Raw genomic sequence first — 22,620 nt, forward strand, 5'->3', positions numbered from 1 at the left:
AAATAGTGGGATAATGAATAAATCAGGACGACACCAAGTATAAAAAGTCATCAACTGAAACAAAATGGATAAAAGGTCAAGTAAATTAACAGTTATCATAGAGGCCTAAATGTGTGTGGATTTGTTTATGTGGATCACATAAACAAGGTGGATCACACAGCAATCTTATCTTGGTTACAGTTTTGTTTGCCCCAAAGTATTTTTGCTTTCTGTCTGTGGCAGTTTGGGGCAGTCAGTTCTTTCTTTTGTCACCCAGCTGGATAACCTCTGCTCAATATGTTAACATCTGAGGTCCTTTTCATGATCTTGTGTAAGAAGCAGTGTTTCAATGGTTGTATTGTGTTGTCTACAGTCCAGTAGAAGGTGTCTCCTTGTCTTTCATTTTCCTTGTTAAGACTATGGTCTGTCCTCTTTGGGCTTCAATGTCTGTCTCTCTCTCTCTTTTGATGTGCCATGCCACTTGACGTTGGTTCAGTGTGGATACTAGTATTGGCTTTGGACCCTTGGTCTTATCCGAGACACCTGCTCAGGGTGAAGTCCTTATTTATCTTGGATTGGCTTTCATTCTGGCTTGGCTTGCATTCCTCGCAACCAAGGAAGATAGAGTCGCTAATGAAAGCCTGAATGTGCTTGCTTTCTTGAGCGCTGTTTAGACTAAACCATGCAGAGACTGAACTGTAGTATAGAGAGAGCTACATCTTTTTTAAATAGGTTGTCTTTGGGGGTTGAGGGAAAAGTCATAGTATTTATTTTAAGAATAGGAGAGTCGAACATGATATTTTTGATTCCAGGCAGAGGCAGCAACCTCATTGTGCCTGGCTGGTAGCTGATATTCCACAACACATGTTTTGGCTTTCCAGTAAAAAAAAAAAAAGAATAAAAAAAGAAAATGAACAGGACCTCTGTGTCATTAACAACACATGCAAGCTGAAATCAATGGATCCATTTTGCTCTGTCCTGAGGGAGGTATGGGGATTGTTGTGTCAAAGACCTCTTGCAAAAATCACTCCATATTCAAACTGTATTTCATCTCCTTAAAAAAAACACGCCAGTGGCACACACCTAGTCTGGGAGTGTCCAGAGTTAAGTTTATTTTATTATAAGCTGGGGCTGTACTCTCAAAATTAACAGATATTAACTTATACAGTTTCCAGTGGTGTCACCAATGGTAATTCTAACATGGTGAAGAAACTTATATTTGACAAAGGGGGTTAGGGGTAGGGGGGCAGTTAATTCTGCAAATACAAAGAAGACTTCCTCTTCACTGGGATGATTATTTCTAAAAATACTAATATGATTGGTGTGCATATGTACATGACATTACCGTAGTCATGCATAGAAAACCCCTAAAAAAAGCTATATTGAGATATCACCCAACATATTTAGGGGGCAATCTGGCTAATAGAACTGTGATGAGATCATATCAAAACCAAAGCATCTGCAAGCAAAAACACTAAATATTTAAGTTAGTTAATGTCCCCTAAAATGCTGGTGCAAGTTTTCAATTCACTTAGATTAATACTGGGAAATATCTCTGTGTTTTAAGGTTTATTATCAGAAAAGCACAACATTTTTTTTCTGAGTTCAGAGAATACAAATCAAAATCTGTGTTGGTATTCATTTGGGCCCTTGAAATATTATTTTAGGAATTGGGGAAATCAGTCGAACTGGGCAATGACTAGTTCGATTATATGCTTAATTTAGCAATGTGGAAATTCACAATATGCACACTCCTGCCTGCTGTAACCTGATTTTCTCTGCAATCATACACTGCTGTTCAGTTCATTTCAGGCTACTGATTTAATTCTTGCCATATTTAATTCTTCTTTACTCTTAAAATCCGACACAGGCGAAGACACCGTCTCGATTTTGAGTCTGGATTCCGAAACAATCGCTTTGCTCATTAAGTAATTTCATGTTCACCCAGTTCTGCTCCCTCTTTAATTGTGTGGAGGGTGAGGCGCTGGCAGGAATCAATGCTGCTGCGCGTTCCCGCGGCCCACAGCCTTGGCGTCTGCGACTTGCAAGCCCCCTCCGCCCCTCCCTTGTTCTCCCACACTACGGTGAGCGCCAGCGCGGCTGCGCACAGCCATTCCTGGCCCGGAGTGTGTGTGTGTGTGTATGTGTGTGTGTGAGAGTGTGTCTGGGTCTGGGAGGCTGGAACATGGAAGATGATGAGGTTGCAGAGAGCTGGGAGGAAGCAGCGGACAGTGGGGTAAGGAGACACGGGGAGACAGTGGCCATGGGTCTCGGAACGGAGCCCGGTGGGCGTAGTGGAGTTAGTGGAAAGAGCAGAGAAAGGGCCGTAATCGCGGCGGAGTCGGGCCCGTGATGTACAGAGGGGTGCTTGTGTTGAAGTAGGCCACAACTTAAAGGGTCCCGTACCTGGGGGGGGTTATTTTTGGGTATTCGTGGAACTGGAGACGGCGAAGCAGAGAGGGCGGCAGGGGGATGTGTTTTAGCTTTGCGACTGGCTGCGAAAAATGAGCGGTATTTCTTCATTTTAGCTGCGCGAACACGGTGATCGAACTGGTACGAGCGAACTGTTGTTTGCCGGTTAGCTAGGTGGGTAGCTAGCGAGCTAGTTACCTGTCAGACATTGATACGCGGCTGAAAATAAACCAAAACGTGCTGCTCGTTTGCTATGTTGCCTTCAAACTCGTCGAGATAATGTGTCTAGCTAGCACTAGCAGCGTTAGCTATGCGACACTAAACCTCTGTCGCCACTGATTCTCGCAGTGTGAACCAATGTCGTTTGTGTTCTGTCGTCAAGCCAACTGACTTTCGGATATCTAGCTAGCGAGCAAGACGGTACATTCAAAGGGCTGAATATCCCCACCGATGCATTGAGTTAAAGGAAATGGTAGTCACATGGTGACACTTGTCCAACTTTTTCAGCTGAGGATTAGCCTGAAACAAGCTTTAGAACTAATATATTACACAAATCATAAGATGGATGCATAAACTTTAGCTAAAAACATCGAACAGTTGCCTATACTCTTCTTTCCAGTCAATTACTTACTGACTGTGGGGGAATTGTTTTTGCCTAATCTTTGCCAAAAGCGGTCATACCCATGAGTCAGTTTGTCATGAGATAAAATCTACCCAGAAAGAAAAACAAAGTCCGGTAAAGCTTGTTTGTTGGGTACATCTGCTTAACAAACGTGACCGAAATATTTGACTTCTCTGTCCTGTATCACTGATACGTAGAGAATAACGGAATGTTTTGCAGTAAGGGAGACAAAAGGATTTTCCCCCCACAAAATTCGAGAATGGTTTATCTTATTTGATTAAATTATCCACTACTAGAAACCTGGACGATGTTCCCAAAATGATTGAAATTAGTTGGCATACAATATGGCGTAGTTGCCAAGTAGGTGTACCTGGAGGCTGCAAGTTCAATTTACATGTGGGTCACTGCCATGAACAACACCCTTGAGCAAGATAGATGATCTGAAATGCCGCTGTATATTTTCATCTGTGTAATTGGGTGATGGCAGAAGTGTTAGCTATTTAAGTTATGCTGGGGAAGGTATCTACATAAGCAAATCACATTTTTAATGTTAGTGGTAGTAGTAGCAGTAAATATAGATGAGCTGGAAGTAATGAATCAGCCCATTGGCCCAAGTTTAAAGTTGACTAGGTGTTATTAAAAAAAAAACAGGTTGTGGATAGCCAAAATAGCTGAACTCATAAACATAAATAAAAAAAATTTAAAAGTCATAAAGGAAATATACATACAAGTTTCAATAAGTAGTTGTGCGCTAATGAATTTTGACACATTTTTGACTGAAGTACAACAAAGTCATGATAGAATCCAGTATGGCAGTCAAAGCGTGTGAACTATTGCTGCTATATTTGCCACAAAATGCTCCTCCAAGCCGCCCGCTTTAGTTTCATGTAATTCAAAGTGTATTTATAGCCTTCATGTATTTATAGCCTTTAAACCGTATCTGTAGTTTGATCTGGTGGTCATGCTGTTTTACCTACAAATTTCTATTTAACTAGCCTGATTTAAGGCTGCCTGGAGATCACACAAGTCAGACTGCATGCACATTGTTGTAGTAAATTATGTGACAATTTTTTTTTAGTTTTTCAACATTGAAAACTAGTATGAAATTGTACCTTTTTTGGTATGTCTATGTTTGTGAGAGATTTTTAAAATTCTTTTCCATGAGAGGCATTAGGCCATCTAATATCAAAACTTACATTAATGGATTCCATTTTCACATGTTTTCTTCATGTTTGAGAGCTATTTCAATGCACTGACAGAAACCATGGAAGCTGACTGTAAAGTCCTCCTGATGTTACTGAGGATGGCTGTGACATTTGTCCTTTAAGCCAAGAACATGAAGTGTGGTTTCTGTAAACTGTCAAGCAAGTGTATGTGCTTTCAGTTTTGCAACTCAGTTCTCTGTACTGCTGAACAGTTAGAGCTGGGGCTGATGTAAAACAACACCTTCTGTGCCATTACCTCAGAAAGTGGCTGCGATCGTGAATGCAAGCATTAGCAAGCTTGCTCTTTTTGCATTGGCTCGCTCAGGGGTTTTCAAATGCAGAGCGTGACTCAGGAGACGCACAAAATCACCAACGGCTTGCACCACACTGACTGGCTATTCTTTCTTTTTTTCCAGTTGTGGTGTGTCTGTCTTGGTTAGACTCTGTGTTTGCGCAAAAGAAATACTCATGTTTGCACCCCCCCGCTCTAATAAGCTCCTTAATCTCCACTTCTGCCCAGTGTTTTTTTGGCCTCGGTGCCAGTGTGCGCTCTTTACTTCTTGTTGTTGGGGTTCTAGAGGAAACAGCTTGCCAAAAATTGCTCCTGGCACATTTTTCATTGGCTGTTGGTGCTGCTGGTAAGCTTGGCTTCTTAAACCTGTGGCTCAACATGCCTCTTCCCCCTCATGATTTAACTGGCTAGCTTGTTATATATAGTATACCCTGTTCCCGGTTTCTTGGCTAGCTAGCCTGACCAGTCCGATTCCCTTGATTGGCTTTTATTCAGTCTTTGTAAAACGTTTTCTTTGGATTTTTTCAAAAATTTTGGTAACATAATAATGTAGGATACGGGATGGTGGAGGACACAGAATCTGGATGTAAAAATTGGGTGAGGCAATCTAGGCCGCAAGCTCTGAATACTCTTTCTTACGGTGAAAGTGTGTGGGGGTTGTATGTAACTCTCTGAGTTGGCTGTAGAAATCAGCCATTGTGGGGTTTTACAGGTCTGCAAAGGTAAAAATTCCAGTATTTGTTTTTGACTTCAGTATCACCTTCTTGTTCTAGTTCTAATCCCAGGAAATGGTACATTAAAAATTTGGTTTGTACTGTGTTACTTAAAGCTCACTGTACTGTGGCAGTAATCAGTGCTGGAATGCATGACAAATGTAGCTTTCCAAAAATACCTGCAGCGGAATACAACCCAGCGGACCTCAAACCCCCAGGTGAACGTTGATAGCAGTTATTTTTAAGTGCTTTTTTTTCCTTTTTATGCATCCAGTTTTTAGCGTTGCGAATCGCACGTTTGGTTCAACTCAGCACGACAGCCGATACAATCGCACAGGGATGCTGATGTGAGAATGCAGTCCTGTGACGCACTGGCAGACTGATGCTGTTCTCAGCAGAAGTCCCACAATGCAGCTCTGCACAGTTTACACCGCTGGCCCTAATTAAACCTTTAATGGTTGAACAACTGCTCTCATTGAGTTGGTATGGAGTTGACATCACAATGTGCCATCATCACCAAATTCACAAGGCAAAAGCATACAAATAATCTTGAAACATACCCAGACATTGTGACCTTCTGAAAGCCAAGGCTTGAGGTGGTGGATCTTTAAATGGAATGCACAATGTCACCATCCAGGTCATTAGTGTTTCCTTGTGGGTGAGACAGCCAGCATGTGCAGTACATGACAGATGTAAGCAATAGGTTATGTAAGATTTTTGCTCAACGTCTAATAAACACTGTGTAGTGATTTTTAGGTAGGATGTAAGTTAGGATTGTAATTTTTCATGGTTGATTACAGAAAAATAACATTTATATACTGCACTGGGTCTTTCCTCCTTTGGCTGGTGCTATATGTGGTAAACCTGAATACTCTTACTGCTACCACACACTGTTTTTACCCTACTCTCTATGCCTCGTATTGATTCTCTTCGCTCTTTCCTACAGTACTTCTCCCTAGATACACCGGGCTGTTAAGTTCTGACGAGCAGGTTTGTGCACAGTGGCTCTTGCTAAAGGTTTACTTTTTGTTTTATGCAGGAAATCGAGAGAAGACTGGAGGCGAAATTGCGGATCAGTCAAAAAGAAAAGTGAGTGAAGTCTTTCTGAGTAGAATGTGAACTGCACACCAAAAAAAAGAAAAAGCTGAAAGTGCACTGCTGTACATCGTGCCCTCCCACCGTTCACCCAGTCACCCGAGCTCCTCCTCCGCAGGAAATCCAGCGCCGGCTCCGGGCGCTCCCCCTTGAAGACGGCCATCGTGATCCAGGACGACTCCCTCCCCGCGGCTCCCCCGCCCCAGATCCGCATACTGAAGCGGCCCTCCAGCAACGGCTCCCTGGGGTCCCCCGCCGCCTCCACCCGGCCCGTCCTGCAGGTGAAGTCGCTCGCCCAGCGGGAGGCGGAGTATGCCGAGGCCAGGAGGCGGATCCTGGGCAGCGCCACGCCCGACGACGCACCTCAGGACAGACCCAGCACGGACAGGTAAAGTCCTCGCTCGCCCCTGTCCCCGCAGAGCACGAGACACGCTCCCACACGTCCCGCTAACACCAGGGAACACCGTGACTAGATTTCTGAATTGAAATGTCATGGGGTGATGCCTAACACACACCCACACAATAATATATAAACTCTGGCAGGCACATAACTCGTGTTGTGCGGTTGCTGTTATGTCTGTGCTTCCTCTGCCCCCTCAGGCCGGCACGCATGAGCGCCCCCCAGCCCTCGGAGGACTTAAAGCCGAACAATCACGCGATCCGCCAGCCGACCGGACCTGACGGCACACAAGGCTTTCGCCAGCGCAGATAGAGCGAGGGAGAGAGGGATGCGCACAGTATCATCTTGCACTGGGGGAGGGAGGAGGAGAGGAGGGAGGTCAGGACGGGGGTGGTTAACGACGGGGATGCTGAAATCGGAAAACTAAAAAGAAAAAAAGCGAAAATGCTCACATTGATCCAATTGGAGGGAATGCGAAATGTGGCGAAAATGAACGTGTGTTCCCTTTCCGCTCCCCTCTGATGATCGGCCCTAACCCGCTCCCCCCCCACCCCCCCCACCATGACTGCCCCGTTGCCGTTGTGTGAGCGAAGGTGAGGGACAGGGCAGTGACGGGGAGGTCACGCAGGGAGGAGCTTGGCCCGAATCTCTTCTCCCGCTCGACACTGTGATGAAGATATTGCCTCTTCAGGACTCTGTTCACTGTGATATCCCCCCCCCCCCCCCCCCCCCCCCCCCCCGAATACACCCCTAAGTGCCCCTACCCCCCCCTCCTCCCTGCTGCTGAAAGAGTCACCAGGTAAGGACGCCTCCTCCATGGGAATGGGGGGAAAGAAAGACTCCGGGTTCAGATGGAGGAGGCGCAGCGGTGGGCGAAGGCGGAAACGGCGGTTACAGAAGGCAGGAGGGCGACAGGCGGCAACAGCGTCTCCCAGCAATAATACTAACACCATCACTGAAGATCGTCCCTTCTTCCCTTGGACTGCCCACCTGTCCGTTTTGTACTGTTGTTAATGCCTGTTTGCATTTTATTCTAAGTTTGTATTTTGTAGACTTTGTCTGCTGAATTATAATTGTTGTTTTTGTTGTTTTTTTTTTTTAATTGCGGAGAGAGGGAACGAGTATAGGAACTTAAGCATAAAAGTGGGATTTGTGTACAGCTCTTGTTTACGGTTATGTCTGCTTATTTTTATTTTCCTTTTCCTGCTTTTTTTCCTTAGAGTCCCGATTTCTATTTAAAAACAAAATGAATAAAAAAAAAAACAAAATGACAACAAATGGCAAAAAAAATTAATCAGGTAGTGGAGTGAAGTCCATTTTAAAGCCGCTTTTTTCAGGGTAGTGATTGCAAAATAGTGTTTTAATTAAAACAAGGATTAGGATATTAAGACTTTGTAGGGGGAAAGATGTTTGAAGAATGCCAAAAAAAAATCTCATCCTGTAAATATGTCCGATCGTGTCGGGGATGGATAGAGATTTGCAGAGGAATGTGTGAATATTGAGTGATTCTCCTCAAATTTTTGGGGAAGTAGCAAAACTCTTTGGAGAGATATCTAACAGTGGTAGTATTCACATAGTTTCATATCCTCTGTGTCATTTCTTTCCTTCTCCTCCTTGTTTTCTTCTCAAGAGTGTTCCCTCCTGCCATTCCTTCCAGTAGGTACAAAGTGAAGTACAGGCTGGGAGGTAGCGATGGAGTAAGCGTGGAAAGAGGTTAGCCAGCCAGCGGAAAAGGAATGAAATGGGCGTGTGGAAAGAAAAATGAATGTTGTGTTCCATACAGCTACACCATGACAGTTGTGGGTGGATTAAAGGTAAAGTAAAAAGAGGGGGAAAAAAAACTCCCATCTTAAAACCTGTAGAAAAAATATGGGGTCCATGGTGTTTCACATCAGCATTTTGGAAATGGTTAAAAACCCATATTTTCACCATCTGCTGAGATGGCAGGAGGGGACAAGGACTGGATTATGTATTAAGTGACTGTTGTGTGTGCATTTGGTGTTTTGGGTCTAACGGTGTGTCAGACTCAAAGGCCTTAACTCTGATGAAATGTCCTGGAAACAGTGTAGTTCTCCCCACAGTCATTGTGGGACTTCACCACAGATTCACAGCTGGGGTGCCGCAAGTTGAAACGGTACGTTTCGGTCTGAAGGTGCCCATCTACCCCGGATTTTCTCCATCTCTCTCGTCGCTCAAACGCCACTCACTTTGCCTTAAAGGACACAGAGGAGTCCACAGGCAACATGATTTGGAAAGCCCCTTTTTTTAACCAGTGGGGGAATCTAGTCAAGTCATCTCACAGCTACACAGATGGTCTTAGACAGGAGACAGGAGGCCGGGGTTTTACAGTCTGAAAGAGAAACAAACAATGGCCTGTAAATACATTCAAATATGCCCTTTAATAAAAAGATTGGAGAAAAATGGCAAACAATGTTATGTATATTTTTGGTTGGTTTAGAGTATTTTATTTTTCTACTATGTAAAATAGTGTCTGTTTATGTATACGTTGATTGTACTTCTCTATCACCTGCTTACAAGACGATGCCAAACATAAGAGTGAACAAACAGTTTTACTGGCTGTGATCAAGATGTTGGGGAGAGTGTGTGCTTTTAAATGGCACCAGTTTCTGTGCCCTTGAATACGAGTTAAATCCTAGCCAGTGTTTGAAGCTGGCCAGTGCCACTGGAATTAGGGAAGGAGGGGGGGGGGGGGGTCCTGATGTTTGAAAGAAGGGATACCTGTTAAAATGTACTTACAAGTGCCATACAGAAATGATGAAGTCCATTTTCTTACATTTTTTGTGCAGTTTTGTTTTCATGAAGTTAAGATTAGTCACTGAAAGTTGTAAGAGTCAGTGGAAACTTATAAGGAGGTCAGTGTAAACACCATTTGCGCATTTGTGTTTGAGGCTACATGTGCATGTCTTTGTGTTTTGCTGTCAAGCTAATATGTATGTATGTATGTATGTGTGTTTTCTGTTTTTCTCTGTGTGATATGTATACATCCATGTCCGTATGTTTGTACGTCCGACAGGTGTGTATGTATGACTTGGCTGGAGCGTACCATCTTGAAGTGTACTCCTCTCTGTCCCGAATGTGTTACTCTAGCACTGTTTCTGTGTGTTCTAGCAGCCTTCAATTTGTAATGGGCAAGTGAAAAGCTCCAGAGTAGACATTTGTAATGGCAAATAAAAATAAGAACATTTCAGGATGGAGTTGTTGTACAATATGTTGTAAGACACTTCCGAGCTCTGTGAAAGACTGCATCATCGATTCTGACGGGACGACAGCCAAACTGGTTGCTCTACATAAAAGGCATCCACACACAGATGGATAGATCGAGGCCATGGCTACTTTTCCGAAGCCATGTCCACAACCACAACAGTCACCACCGTAGTTAGCTGTTGTTGCCGTACTATATCATCCCACCCCAGGGAGGCGCTGTGTACAGGGTGCTTTCCATAGCATTCGCTGAATCTTTCACCACTTCCCCTTCTGAAGTTTGCAAGTTCGAAGTCCAGGCAAAAAATGGCAGAAGACACTGGCTACGAATCCGTCATCTGTGTCAAACCAGAGGTACATGTCTACCGGATCCCTCCCCGGGCGACGAACCGGGGCTATCGGTGAGCATCAGTGGGCTGAATTTGTGCAGTTTTCATTACACCAGATGGTAAAGAGGAGCACGGGCGGTGGATCCAGGAAGCGAAGTTTCCCAAATCCATTGAAAGCACAACAGGTTGTAACTGGCGAGTTAGCTACATTAGCTAAGTTAGCAAATGTTTTTTTTAAAGATGTAAACTATAAATATCTAACTTTAGGATGACATTACTTTTGTTTTATTACATTAAGTTTAGTATTGACTTGCTAACTAAATAACTCGTGGTGTCGGGTTATTTTATGTCGTAAAAGGTTAAGACTAACAAAGTTTAAAAAGTTAAAATTAGCTAGGTAGCTAACGGTAGGTAACGTTAGTTAGCTAGTCCTCTGGATGGTTGAGACGATAACAAGTTGGTGGATTAATGCTCTCAAGCCTCTTTCCTCTAGTTAGCTCGCTAACTAAGTATGGCTAGTGGCTAGTTAACTACATAGTTTCCTTGTTGATGACTAAACTAGCTTTTTTTGTCGACATGATGGAGCTTGCTAACTAGATAGCTAATATTATGTTCATGTGATCACACAGTGAGAACTCCACTGGGGAACTTTGCATTTGTAAATTAGCCACCCTACTAATTAGATAGCTAACTTGACGTTACACGAATATGCATTTTTCTTTGGATGTTGTTGTAGTATTGTGTACTTTTTATCAACCAGCTGTTTTTGTACTGAGGTACCTCGCTAGCAAGCCTAGGATGTTCTTCAGCAAAAAAAAAAAGCTTTGTCAGCAAAAAACTCCGTCTGATACGATCCAGCTGAACGAAAAAGCATAGAAAATGTTGCAGCTGGAAGACTGTAGTTAGTTGCTGGCTCACTGGCTCACCAGCTAACCAGATCCGTACCAGAGTCGGACACACGGATAGTCAGGATAATATAGCTAGCGACCCATTTGGGTTGTCCACTTTACGTTTACTTTACAACTGACATATTTTGGTTCTGCCTTGTGGGAAGAATCATACTAGTAATGCCATGCACCAACTGATAAACACGACGGTTATACCACTGTACGTTTAGAAAGAAAACAAACACGCGAACATCATCAGGCTGTAAAGAATACAGCATTGCCATTTCTCAGATTTCAGTGCCCTCCCTTGGTTGGACCTGTTGACATTTTGAGTTTTACTCCTTCTCATGCCCTGCAGACAAGAACTGAGGTCTACATTCACTCGTTCAAATCTACGCTATGCTGCAAAATGTAATCGTCATGGCCATGATTTTCATTTGTTTTCCTATAAATTGGCACGCAGGCCAGTCTATGTAACCGTTGTGGCGAAATGTATAATTTTGTTATGTATGGTTGATTAAAATAGTTAGCCTGCAGTTAAATACATAGAACATTTTCAGCTGTAAATTGAGCAGGCAATCTTACTGTCCTGACAACACCCTTCATGTGACTCAGTACAGTCTGTTTGTGACCTTCAGACATTTAGTGTCCAAGTTCTTTTGAAATTGTCACAATTCTAAGTACTCATATTGCAAAACACTGAATTGAATGTCATTTTATGTATGATACTCTTCTGACCATTGTATATGCTAAGTATGTTTATCAGAGACCTCTGACCCATAAATCAGAAAGTATCATCTTACTGGTATGTTTGGCTAACTGATAGGTACTCAGCTTGTTTAGATTAAAGGTACTTTATGTTTATGTGAAGTCATAATAGGCTCTCTCAGAGCAATGTAAATGTATGGGTAGGTATGGAATACAAAAAAAAACTGTTATGCCCAAATCACAAAACCCCAGCTGTAGACATAGGGGGTCCTTAAACTGAAGTAATTACAGTAATCACTGTCTACCAGCGCGGGGATGGTTAACCACAACTCCACAGAAAACCCGTTAAACATGTTTCATTGCATGTGGCAGTGTGAAAATATTACAAGTATTGGTTTGACCCTAAGGGGCTGGTAGGCAGTTTTACAGTGTCGTCCCCCACAATCATGTAGAGAGACCCTCAGTCAGAATGAACAGGGTTGGCCTTTGTATTGAAACAACTGGTTTTTATTTTCTACATTTTACAGGAACTAAGCAATTCAGACAATCAGCTGCATGCCCCTTCCTCGTCCTTATTTCCTTGTTTTTCAGCCGTTGTCATTTTGGATCGTACATTTTGATCTTTGTCAGGCTTCTAAATCTGTAAAAGTAATTGGCTTGTGGCCGTCAGCTGTGTTTCCTCATGTTGCATTAACTTTTTTTTTGCGTTGTGTACACCCGTATGGCGAGTGACTTGCACAGTTTGTCTCACACACTATAAATTCTTACAACTACACAACTACTACACCTACATCTACCACAGTGGTACAGCATAAGCATTAAACTCATTTTTTAACAGTAGCCCCTGACCCCTGTGTAGAACCTCTGACGTTCTGGTACAAGTCCAAGGCTGCAATTGCCATTCACTCTGCCTCCCAGGTGTTGTTATGTGAGTGGTGGTGTAGATGTTCCACTAATAGTAGTGTTTGTTGTGCAGGGATACAGACAGCGTTGTGCTGTATCATGTTGCTGTCTGTGTTTGTTGCACATTCATGTGTGTGTGGTATGTATTTATGTGAAGTGTCGTGTCATGTTGTTTGTGTGTATGTGTGTGAGGCCTTTTCTCATTGGGAGTATTCTGTTTGGTGTTCTTTTGTGTCATCTGTACATGCTGTGAGTTTGTATGGCCTATACATATTTGTAGTGCTATGTGTTAGACATTGTTGTTTATATATGTGTTTATGTGTTTATATATGTCTGTCCTGTATTTGTTTGTCATGCTCTGTGTTGTACCTGTGGTGTTTATGTGTGTTGTGTATTTATACATGACCTGCGCTCATTTGTAGTGCTGTGTTGTATCATGGTGTTTATTTGTATTGTGTGTATATATGGGACCTGTGCTCATTTGTATTGCTCTGTGTTGCTCAGGGCTGCAGACTGGAAGCTGGATGAGCCAGCCTGGAGCGGCAGGCTCCGGATCACCTCCAAAGGCAAGATGGCCTTCATCAAGCTGGAGGACAAGATCTCAGGTCAGCGATGCACCTGCAGCTGTCTGCTCACCACAGAAAAAATGCATATTTACAGTCACACACACTGTAAACGCCGCATTTCCCCTGTTCACGATGAAAACAGAAGCCAGTGCCGCTGAAGAGCTTTGTCCCTCCGATGAAACACCTGCATCGTTGTCCCTCAGAGTCTGCTGATCAAACAGTAGCACTTTGAGTGTAATGTCTACTTTAATGTCACTGTACCTCTGTCCAAATCTACCAGTGCTCCCTTACCAGCAAAGATGAAAAAATGGATGCGTCCATATGATGTCAATAAGTTGCCTGCATATGGTTTGCATTACAGGTAGTCTGTATTTATGAAAGCGTTATGTTCCCGAAAAGCACTGCTTGTTTTGGAATTTTTTTCCTGCAGTTTAGAATCAGTCATGTGTTTTGTTCTCATGAATTGAGTAAAATTCTACTCTCCCCTTGAGATAGATGTACATTTTTTAGGCACTTTTCCACCTTTTGAGGATTACAATTGGACATTGTTGTCGCACACTGCAATGTCCATTGGACTCCCGCAGGAGACTGTGGGTGCAGTGAACGCAATCCACCGTTACGCTTACATGGCAACACACCTATTTTTCAACACTGCAAGTCATCCACTGAGCTAAGTGGCAGTTAGCGTGATGAGCGTGGCTTTGCTGATGTCACTCAAGCAACATACAGGTGCCCGATGAGTCAGTGTGTCTGAGAGCAGTGAGACTGGAAACCCCTGCTGACATACCCATGCCTATGCCGTTTGAAATGTAGCCACTTTTTCCGCTGCTAAGGGCTCCTGGTCACTGGCAGCTGATGACACGACTGTGGTGAAAACTGGGCCACTGAGGTCAAATTGTGCTCAAAGTGAGTGCCTTAACCACTGAGCTACTTGGGTGCCCTTTACAAATTTAAATGTGCTTTCAGTGTGTTGCCATGCAGAAGGAAATCTATAAAACAATGCAGTGGGAGTAAAAAACCTTTTAGGCAGACCAGCCTAAGACAGTGGTGTAGTTTTTGATCGCAGAGGTTCAGATGGCATGCCTCTGAGGCTCACATAATGTTAAAGCCTGAGTAGTTGTCCTGTTTACCCGATTCAGTTCTCTATGGCAAGAAAGGGCATCCTTAAATTTCTCTCTGAGACTGATGCCGTGTTCTGTCACGGGTGCGTCTGCTTTCAAAATTGCCAGCGTCTGTTCAGTGACGGCCACTGTGGCCCACACGCGTTCAGGAATAGCGGTGTGGGCGTTTCCTGCCTCACTTCCGTCCTGTTTGTGGAATGCCCCGTGCTCCAGCCGGCTCCTCATTCATCAAGGCTTCAGTGTAGGAGCTCAGCAAGTTGTCAGCGTCACCTCTTCAGCTTCAGCAAAGCCCACTCCCCTCCCTAAACCAACAGTCAGTACCAGCCATAAAGTTTACGTGGGGGCTTGCACTGGGAACCGGTTTGAGCCAGACTGAATCCGCATAGCAGCACTATCTCTGGGTCTGTTTGAATGAACGTGTGTTTGTCCTTGTCGTGTGTTCTTGATCTGATTGGTAAATGCATATCCTTCTGTTCTGGGAGCCTATTTGAACCGGGCTTACTCAGTTTCACAGTACTGGCTGTAGTGTCTGTTTGAGCTAATGTGTGTTTGCTCTTGCTGTGTGCTCCTGGTCTAAGCATGCCTGCCGTCTGTCTGGTTCTCAGGAGAACTATTTGCCCAGGCGCCGGTGGAGCAGTACCCAGGAAGTGTGGTCGAGGCCGTGACAGACTCCAGCCGATACTTTGTGGTGCGGATAGAGGACGGCAATGGTGAGCGCTGGCGGACTGACGCTTCTGTTCTTATGAGGGTGCTGACTGACAGGTGCATGCAGGCAAGCTGACCAGCACCCATATCTGTCTGGAATCTTCACTCACACATTAGCTGAAATGAAGCGCTCCCCTGGGTCTCCCCCGCCTTGTCTAAGAGGCCTTTGGCACACCGAGTTCAAATTCTGGCCTGTTGCCCTCCGATGTGTCACATGGGACTGTCATGTGCTGACATACCATGTGCCTCCAATGTTTATCAACAAACTTAGCTGTCGTGTATTTCCCGCACGGCTGTGTTTGACTTGAATTCCGTTTTCTCCCCGTCTTGTTTGGTCAGGGCGCCACGCGTTTATCGGCCTCGGGTTCGCTGACCGCGGTGACTCCTTCGACTTCAACGTGGCTCTGCAGGACCACTTCAAGTGAGTGAACGGCACCGATCGGCAGGGAAGTGAGAACAGAAGGGGGAACTCCCGTGTAGGCCGCAGGCACGATTCTGCAGCATTAAAACCTGAACAAACTTGTGTCAAATACCGGGGATCAACATTATTTTTCTGTTGTTCCCCTTCAGCGGTTTCATTTGTCTGCAGGAAATCAGACTTGAGTTGCACTTCCAGGATCTTCCACTTGAGGGTGCTGTTGACAACAAACGTTTTTTTTTTCAACACATCTCTCATTGTGCGTTGGCTGAAGTGTTTGTAAATTATAGAATGTCCCTCATTGGTATAGAAAAGGTTATAGTTCTTGCTGAACCAGTTAGATTTATCATATGAAAGTGAAGGTAGAACAAAAAATGATCTACAGAGATGTAATTGTCTGATACGTTAGTGTGGCAGTGTTGCCAGGCAGAATACTCAGTCATTGCAGCGCATTTTGAGTAGTCGATTCCCTGTTGGTTTATGATGATGATTTATGGAATTTCATCAGAACATTCAATAAACGTCTGCCACTTTCTCCGTTTTATTCCCTCCCATTCTCTGTTCTCTCCTTTTTCTCCTGCTTCTCTCCTCTCCCTCCCTCAATCCCAGATGGGTTCGACAGGAAAGTGAGCTGGCGAAACAGGAGGCCGATCAGAGCGCGGCGCCAAAACTGGACCTGGGCTTCAAAGAAGGGCAGACTATCAAGATCAACATTGGGGTGAGAGGGGGTGGGAGTTGGACCTAGGGGGAAGGGAGGGGTTGCATGCCAGCAAAAAGAGGTGCACAGTTAAGGTGAGTCCCACCTGTGTTTCAGAACATCAAGAAGAAAGACGCTCCAGGGGCAGCTAAGTCTCGACCAATGGGCAGCGGGCTCCTCCCTCCTCCTCCAGGCGCAAAAGGGGGCGGTCTCCTTCCCCCTCCTGGAGCACAGCAGCCGGCCGCACCTGCGCAGCCTAACGCAGGTAACCACACACCTGTACTGCAGAGATCAGAGCTACCCGTCTCTGCTGCTCATGAGCGTGGCACCATGCTATAGTTCTAAAGATCAGCTCATAACCCAAAAGCCTGCCGGGTCAATTCCCAGGAAGGCGCAGTGCCATATGTTTTGTAGTCTTGTGTAGAAAGATGCTTAATCTAAGGTGCTTGAGTAAATATCCAGCCATATGAATGGATAACAATTAAATGTATTAATGTGTGAAGATGTTAAAACTGCTGCGGATAAGGGCACACTGATTAACTGTTCTCTTCGTTCTTCCCAGCAGCTACCCTATTAGATTTCGGGTCTCCCACCCCTGCTCCAGCCCCTGCCCCCGCCCCCGCCCAGCCCTCCCTCGATTTGTGGGGCGACTTCACCACGGCTTCTTCCAGGTGAGTCCCGGGCAAGGTTAGGGCTTATTCGAGTAACAACGATGGAGCGACCCTCCTGAAAAGGTTGTTCTGTGAACTTGCATTGTGCGGCAGCCGGCTGCGATTGTCTGGAGAGTGGGACAATGGCACGCTTGCGGAGTGCGGCGCTGACAGCTTAATGAGCGGAGGGTGCAGGGCCGCGGGCCCGGACGCACGCTGAGGACAGGTCTGGGCACGCCCCACGCCTCGCCCCCCCCCCCTCCGTGGAGTCGTGCCAGCTGACCTGGCCTGCGCTCCTGGCTCCGCCCCCTTTTTCCATTACAGAAGCGAGCAGAACATTGACCAGGCACGCAGAAGCAGATGCATTTAAAAGGCGCTTTGGGTAGTTCTGCAAGAAAGGGACTCCAGTTTCAACGTTCCTTTTTTGGAATTCCCAAGCATTAATGCATTTGCCTTGTAGGGCTATTAAAACAGTGTCCTGACTGAATTCTTTGCCTATTTCAAGCTGTTTTCTTACAAGGTTGTACTGTCCTTCCAGGTGTGTTTCTCTCTGCAACTGAAGTGTGAGCAAATACAGTTGCAGCATTTTTATCTGTCTATAGGAATATTAAAATGCCTAGTGACTGCTTTTCATTAGCTGCTATGCTAAGACTGTGCTTTTTAGTACTGAGAAGTACTAAACTCATTCCAGTATAATCAGCTGCTCTGTAGTAATGAGCAAGTCTCTGAGCAAATGCTTAATATTTCTGTTTCTATTTACATTCTGAGGAGTGTGAGGAGCAGGATTCTCACCCAGGAGTAGTCATGGGGGTTTTCCATTTCTAGGAGGGTTTTTCCAAGTGTAATGATTTTAGCGTGTATACTCAAATTCAGTGCATTTTTGGTCTTTCCAGAGTTCATATGAATTGTTCCTATTAAATGTGTATTGTTAGTCCATAAAGATTAATCATTAACATCCTCAGTGATGAGTGTTTATTGTAAAGTAAACTACTGGCAGATAAAACGCTTGGTACGTTTTAAGTGCTTCCGAACACTGAATGAGGTGTGGAACAGGGAAGTTGCGCTTAACTGCAAAAGACAAAGCTAGTGCCTCATTAAGCCTCAAAGCACACAGGGATCCAGAAGGTTTTATTCATACATTTTCAAAAAAAAAAAAACCAAAAAGGATAATTTCCCGTGAGTGCTGCTATCAAGGCCCCAGTGTTTCATCAGTGATATTTACATCTGTGTGTTTTTGCTTTAGGTCACTCGTTCTCGTTAACATTCTCTTCTCTTCTCTTTGCAGCTCTAACAAGGGCACTGTCAATTCAGGATGGGTGCAGTTTTAACTGTGAAACAGGTTACAGGTATACACACACACACACGCAAACACATACAACGCAGACACACACTCTTGCTGCGCTTTCTTCTATACATTCCCTGGATGGAAGGAGCGATGGGGAGGGCAGGACTTGAAATGCAACGGAGAGATGGATTCGCTGTCAATGAGCCTGACGGTGCAGTTCTCCCTGCTGGCTGGTGGAGCCACGTGTGCACACACACACGCGCGCACACGCACACGCACACGCACAGCTACAGACAAAGCCAGACCTACATCCAGTTATAAACACACAGCCTGACAGACGGTCTCTCACACAAACACCAAGCAGGCAAAGATACCAGCACCTGATTTGAAAACTTGTTCATTGTTATATTTTACTTTTTCTCTCTCTCTCTCTCTATGCAATCAGAGGTGACTGTATCGAATCACTCATGTCGTAGTTGTTTAAGTATTAATGATTCTTAAATGTGCTTAATTTTCTGGGGTAGAGGCAGAGTGTGGTATTTCCCAATTCTTAGTTTAAACTCTATCTCTCTTTGCTTTGCCCCCTCCCCCACCCACCACCTCTCCACAAACCTCTTCTGAAAAGCCGATCGGTGCCGAAGAGCAGTCGCATCTCATAAATTGTCATCTCATATTTCATACATATCTCCCTGTCAGCAGTGTTGAAACAGGATATAAATGCATTCCGTATGAATTACCCACCGCTGGGTGGGTACGTGCTCCTTCTCTTCCTCTGAATATGTCCCTGTGTTTCCCTCCTAACCCCTCGTTTTCATGCAATCACTGACCACTCTAACTGCAGCCCTTTTGTTCTAAACCTAACCTGACCCTTGTGACCTGCCTCCATTTTTCCTCATTGGTTACACTTCCTCTTCTTTTTTCCCCTCACTTCCTGTCTCCCCCTCTGAGCATGCTCTCTCTCATCATATCACCCTGAAATGCTGCACATCTCGAGTGACTTAGAAATAAGTAGTAGTAATAAAATATTTTCTTACTGAGAGTAGTTATCGTTGTAACCGGAGTGTTGAGATTTTTTTTTTCCCGCCATCTTCTTGAGGAGGAGGGTGTAAAAGCATTTCTTTTTTTTTTTTTATTATCAATATTGCAAATGTTTATTAGACTGTTTTACTACAGTGCATAACTGTGTATGTATGAAGGACAGAGGTTGGGTGTATCAGTCAGTTCCTGCTTATTAATAAAGATGACAGGCAGAGACGGGCAGCACGACTTCTAAGGGAACAGCAAGGAAAACGGCTGCAACGCAGTGCTTTCGCGCTTCCTCTTGTGTATCAAGGGAAGACTCTTTGGTCTTTTGGCAAAGATCAGTATGCAGAATCTTTTCTTATCAGTTTAATATCTGCTCTCTCACTTCTAACTCTGGTCCTGTCTCATATTTGACCTTATGATTGATGCTAGTGATTTTTGTAGTAGAGAAAGATGGTTAAAAAAGATGACAGCACTGTCGTATGGACCGATGTCTTCCTGCCTGTCTGTCTGTCTGTCTGCCTTGGGTAAATTTAGCTGGAGGTGCATTTTTTTTTTTTGGCATTTGATTGTTTACAGACCTCACCAGACCAGCCTCTTTGCGTGTGTGTGTGTGTGTTAGATGTTCATCTCTGCTCCTTATTATGTAGTTTATTTTAACCTTACTGTGCCTTAGCGGGATTGGGATGGGGTGGGGGGATTTGGGGTGGTGTGGTGGTGTATGACATGTTTCTCCAAGTGCCTCCTCTAATGTTAAAGCACTTGTATAAATGTAAAGCGACACATAATTGTAAATACATTTCTTCTGACAATCACTGCGGTGCCTTGTGTTTATGGGAGTGGTACTGGTTCTGCACTAAGAAGGTAGAGGATGTCTGTTTAATTTGTTCATTGTTTTTTCTCTTTAAATGTTATAGAGAATCCACACTTAACCTTTTTTTAGTCCATGCCCTCATTCTTTGTTCCCAGGGTGGTGTCTGGCTTTAAGTCAAGTAGGACTTTAAATGGGATTTACGTAGTCTTTGAAACAGAGTCTAAAACATACAGAGAACAAATGAAGATCCCAGTCAACTGGAACGTGTATAGATGACCTCTCCTGTCATGCATTCCATACTTAGCGTTACTGTGGAATAGTGTCTCAGAGGAGAGCAGCCCTTACTCATTTAGCAAATGTGTTTATACGCTCCTTTAATTTAAATTATTATATGGGAATATACCACCTGAGGGAGCATCTTGAAAACAAATGGGATCAAAGTGATCTCTAAGCCCACTGTTTGCTTTGCCTTTATGGTTGCTGCCTGTCAGCATGTTCTTGTGTGCAGGTGAATTACAGTCACAGAGTTGCAGTGCGATCCTCTGAAGGTTCAGAGTCCTGAATTTCCTCCCTTGGTTGGGTAAATTCCTCTAGTGTTGAAATCTTTGAAGGCTGCCAGTCACTGGGGATTTTTGTACGACTGTTTTTTTTCCTGTTTTAAACTTCACCGATGGGTCACTTCATTAAAGCAATTTCTCACAAAAAGAAAGTGGAAGTGGTCTGGTGCGAGGGGGGAAATGTAGTTTGACCTGCTGAATGATTCCTGTCAGTGAAGCTGTGACACACCCTCTCCCGCCCCCAGGCCCGACTAGTCCCTCAGCTCAGGTGTGAGGCTCCTGCCCCGGAGAGCGAGGGGTGGGGTCGGCTGGAGGAGGCAGCGGAGATTGGAGTTATCCCCCTGGTTACGGCTTCTGTCTCCACGGCGTCTCAGGCGTTTGTTTGATAAAGCAGCTATTGTCTGCAGCGAGTATATGTGTATTTTACGACTGTGTTTTCATTCATTGGGTGCACAGGGTCAACGAGACCTTGCAAGGTTTCTGAAACCAACCAACCAAACAAACTTGAATCCAGAATACGCCAGAGGTCGGGGAACGGGAGATTGTAAACAGAGTGGAGGTCTGCTGACAGTGCTGGAAAAAAGCAGAGAACAAGTCAATGTGATTAGGGGGGAAAGTAAATGTATTACACCGAGTGAAACAGGTGAGTACCACCACAGAACCGCCCGAGAACAGCGAATCACACTTGTGTGCATAACCTGCTTGTGGACGACATCGGCTCATCTCCTCTTGACTCTTCCCATTTCATACAACTGACGTTTCCAGCACACGAGTAGATTTTTACTTGTTTACCTTTAGCCTCAGCCAAAGTAAAACCAACGACTTTAGAGACTTTAATTTTAATAGACATCAAACATGTAAGTTGTTGTTTCCCTAAATTATTTTTTACATGCCAAGATAACATAGCCTCCAAAAAAGAGGTTCAGTTTTTCCACGACCGCAATGAAACACAAAATGACAACAGATCTACCTGGATTACTTTTAATGGAGGTACACCTGTTGCAACTATCACCAACATAAAATCTGCATGAACAGCAATAGTTTTATTTCTTTCCAACTCTATTTAAAAACACTACTGATAATGCAATTGGGATTGCAATCGTTCCAATGCAACTTTGAGTCTCTCAAGAGCAACTGGCGTTCAGAATGGATGAAAATGGAATATTTTTGACCGTGAGGATTTTGATGTAGCTTTTCTTATCCTCGATGTTTTACTGTAAGAGCCAAATAATATCTCTGCTTGAAGCCCCTCCCCCGGAAAGAGGGTAACGGGGAGTTTGGAGCAAATCGGCATTCGGAGTGTTCGGTGCACGCAAGCATATGTATTTCAAAACATTTATAACGGCGGCAACTACAGTTCCCTCTCGCCCGAAAAACATGATTTCACCCTTACAAACGCACACCTCCCATTGCACTACGAGGTAAGAGATTGACCGAACATTGTGCACGTCTGTCTGTGAACGCATGTGTGGCGATTAATGATGAAAACGAAACGAAAATTGTGTCTGCCTCTCTGTTCTTGAGAAGCTGCGACAAAGGAAATGCTTTCTTCGGAATGGCCTGGAAACAAATCCGTGCGGACAGACATCAGAGATGGATTGACAAGGACACCCAGACTCTTGCACTAAATCTGTCTTGCATTACCTCCGGCAGAGCTACGTTTCGTGCATTAATTTTCAGCAGGCTTATCATAAACGTCAGCTCGGTAACAGTTCCCTTAGGCTATAACTTGCAGTTGCTAAGACAAAATGGGAACAAAACCAGGGAGAAGCTAGTTGTATTCGAAGCTATCGGTTTTTCCGGTCTGACCACTTCGAGACTGGGTCAGTAGGGGTTTTACCGGAAATAACTGAACATGAACGGAACCCTAGATATTCATTTTAGCGAACTTGGTCTTGCAAATAGTAGATATCAATGAGAAACACATAACCCCTAGCAATAACAGTACCTATACAAACAAACGATATGTATGTAAGACATCACAGAGTTATAATACCGTAGAGCTTTATTTATTTTT

At 44.3% G+C, this 22,620-nt stretch overlaps 2 protein-coding genes across 3 annotated transcripts; both read left to right on the plus strand.

The window, feature by feature from the left end:
- Window positions 1-2,080: 2,080 nt before the first annotated feature.
- On the plus strand, window positions 2,081-7,448 carry LOC118779921 (SUZ domain-containing protein 1-like). Its single transcript, XM_036532254.1, has 4 exons — window positions 2,081-2,215; window positions 6,263-6,312; window positions 6,437-6,706; window positions 6,919-7,448. Exons 1-4 carry the CDS (start codon window positions 2,165-2,167, stop codon window positions 7,028-7,030), a joined length of 483 nt encoding a protein of 160 aa, XP_036388147.1. The 5' UTR covers window positions 2,081-2,164; the 3' UTR covers window positions 7,031-7,448.
- A 2,776-nt stretch (window positions 7,449-10,224) lies between these two features.
- On the plus strand, window positions 10,225-20,032 carry necap2 (NECAP endocytosis associated 2). Of its 2 annotated transcripts, none has more exons than XM_036531241.1 (8): window positions 10,225-10,341; window positions 13,272-13,372; window positions 15,060-15,164; window positions 15,499-15,580; window positions 16,187-16,295; window positions 16,392-16,539; window positions 16,837-16,945; window positions 18,210-20,032. In XM_036531241.1, exons 1-8 carry the CDS (start codon window positions 10,247-10,249, stop codon window positions 18,250-18,252), a joined length of 792 nt encoding a protein of 263 aa, XP_036387134.1. In that variant the 5' UTR covers window positions 10,225-10,246; the 3' UTR covers window positions 18,253-20,032. The 2 variants fall into 2 exon arrangements, with proteins under 2 accessions (XP_036387134.1, XP_036387135.1); XM_036531242.1 differs by having other exon boundaries at window positions 16,840-16,945.
- The last annotated feature ends 2,588 nt before the right edge of the window (window positions 20,033-22,620 follow it).

This window comes from Megalops cyprinoides, chromosome 6, assembly GCF_013368585.1.
Source record: "Megalops cyprinoides isolate fMegCyp1 chromosome 6, fMegCyp1.pri, whole genome shotgun sequence".
Taxonomy (NCBI): Eukaryota; Metazoa; Chordata; class Actinopteri; order Elopiformes; family Megalopidae; genus Megalops; species Megalops cyprinoides.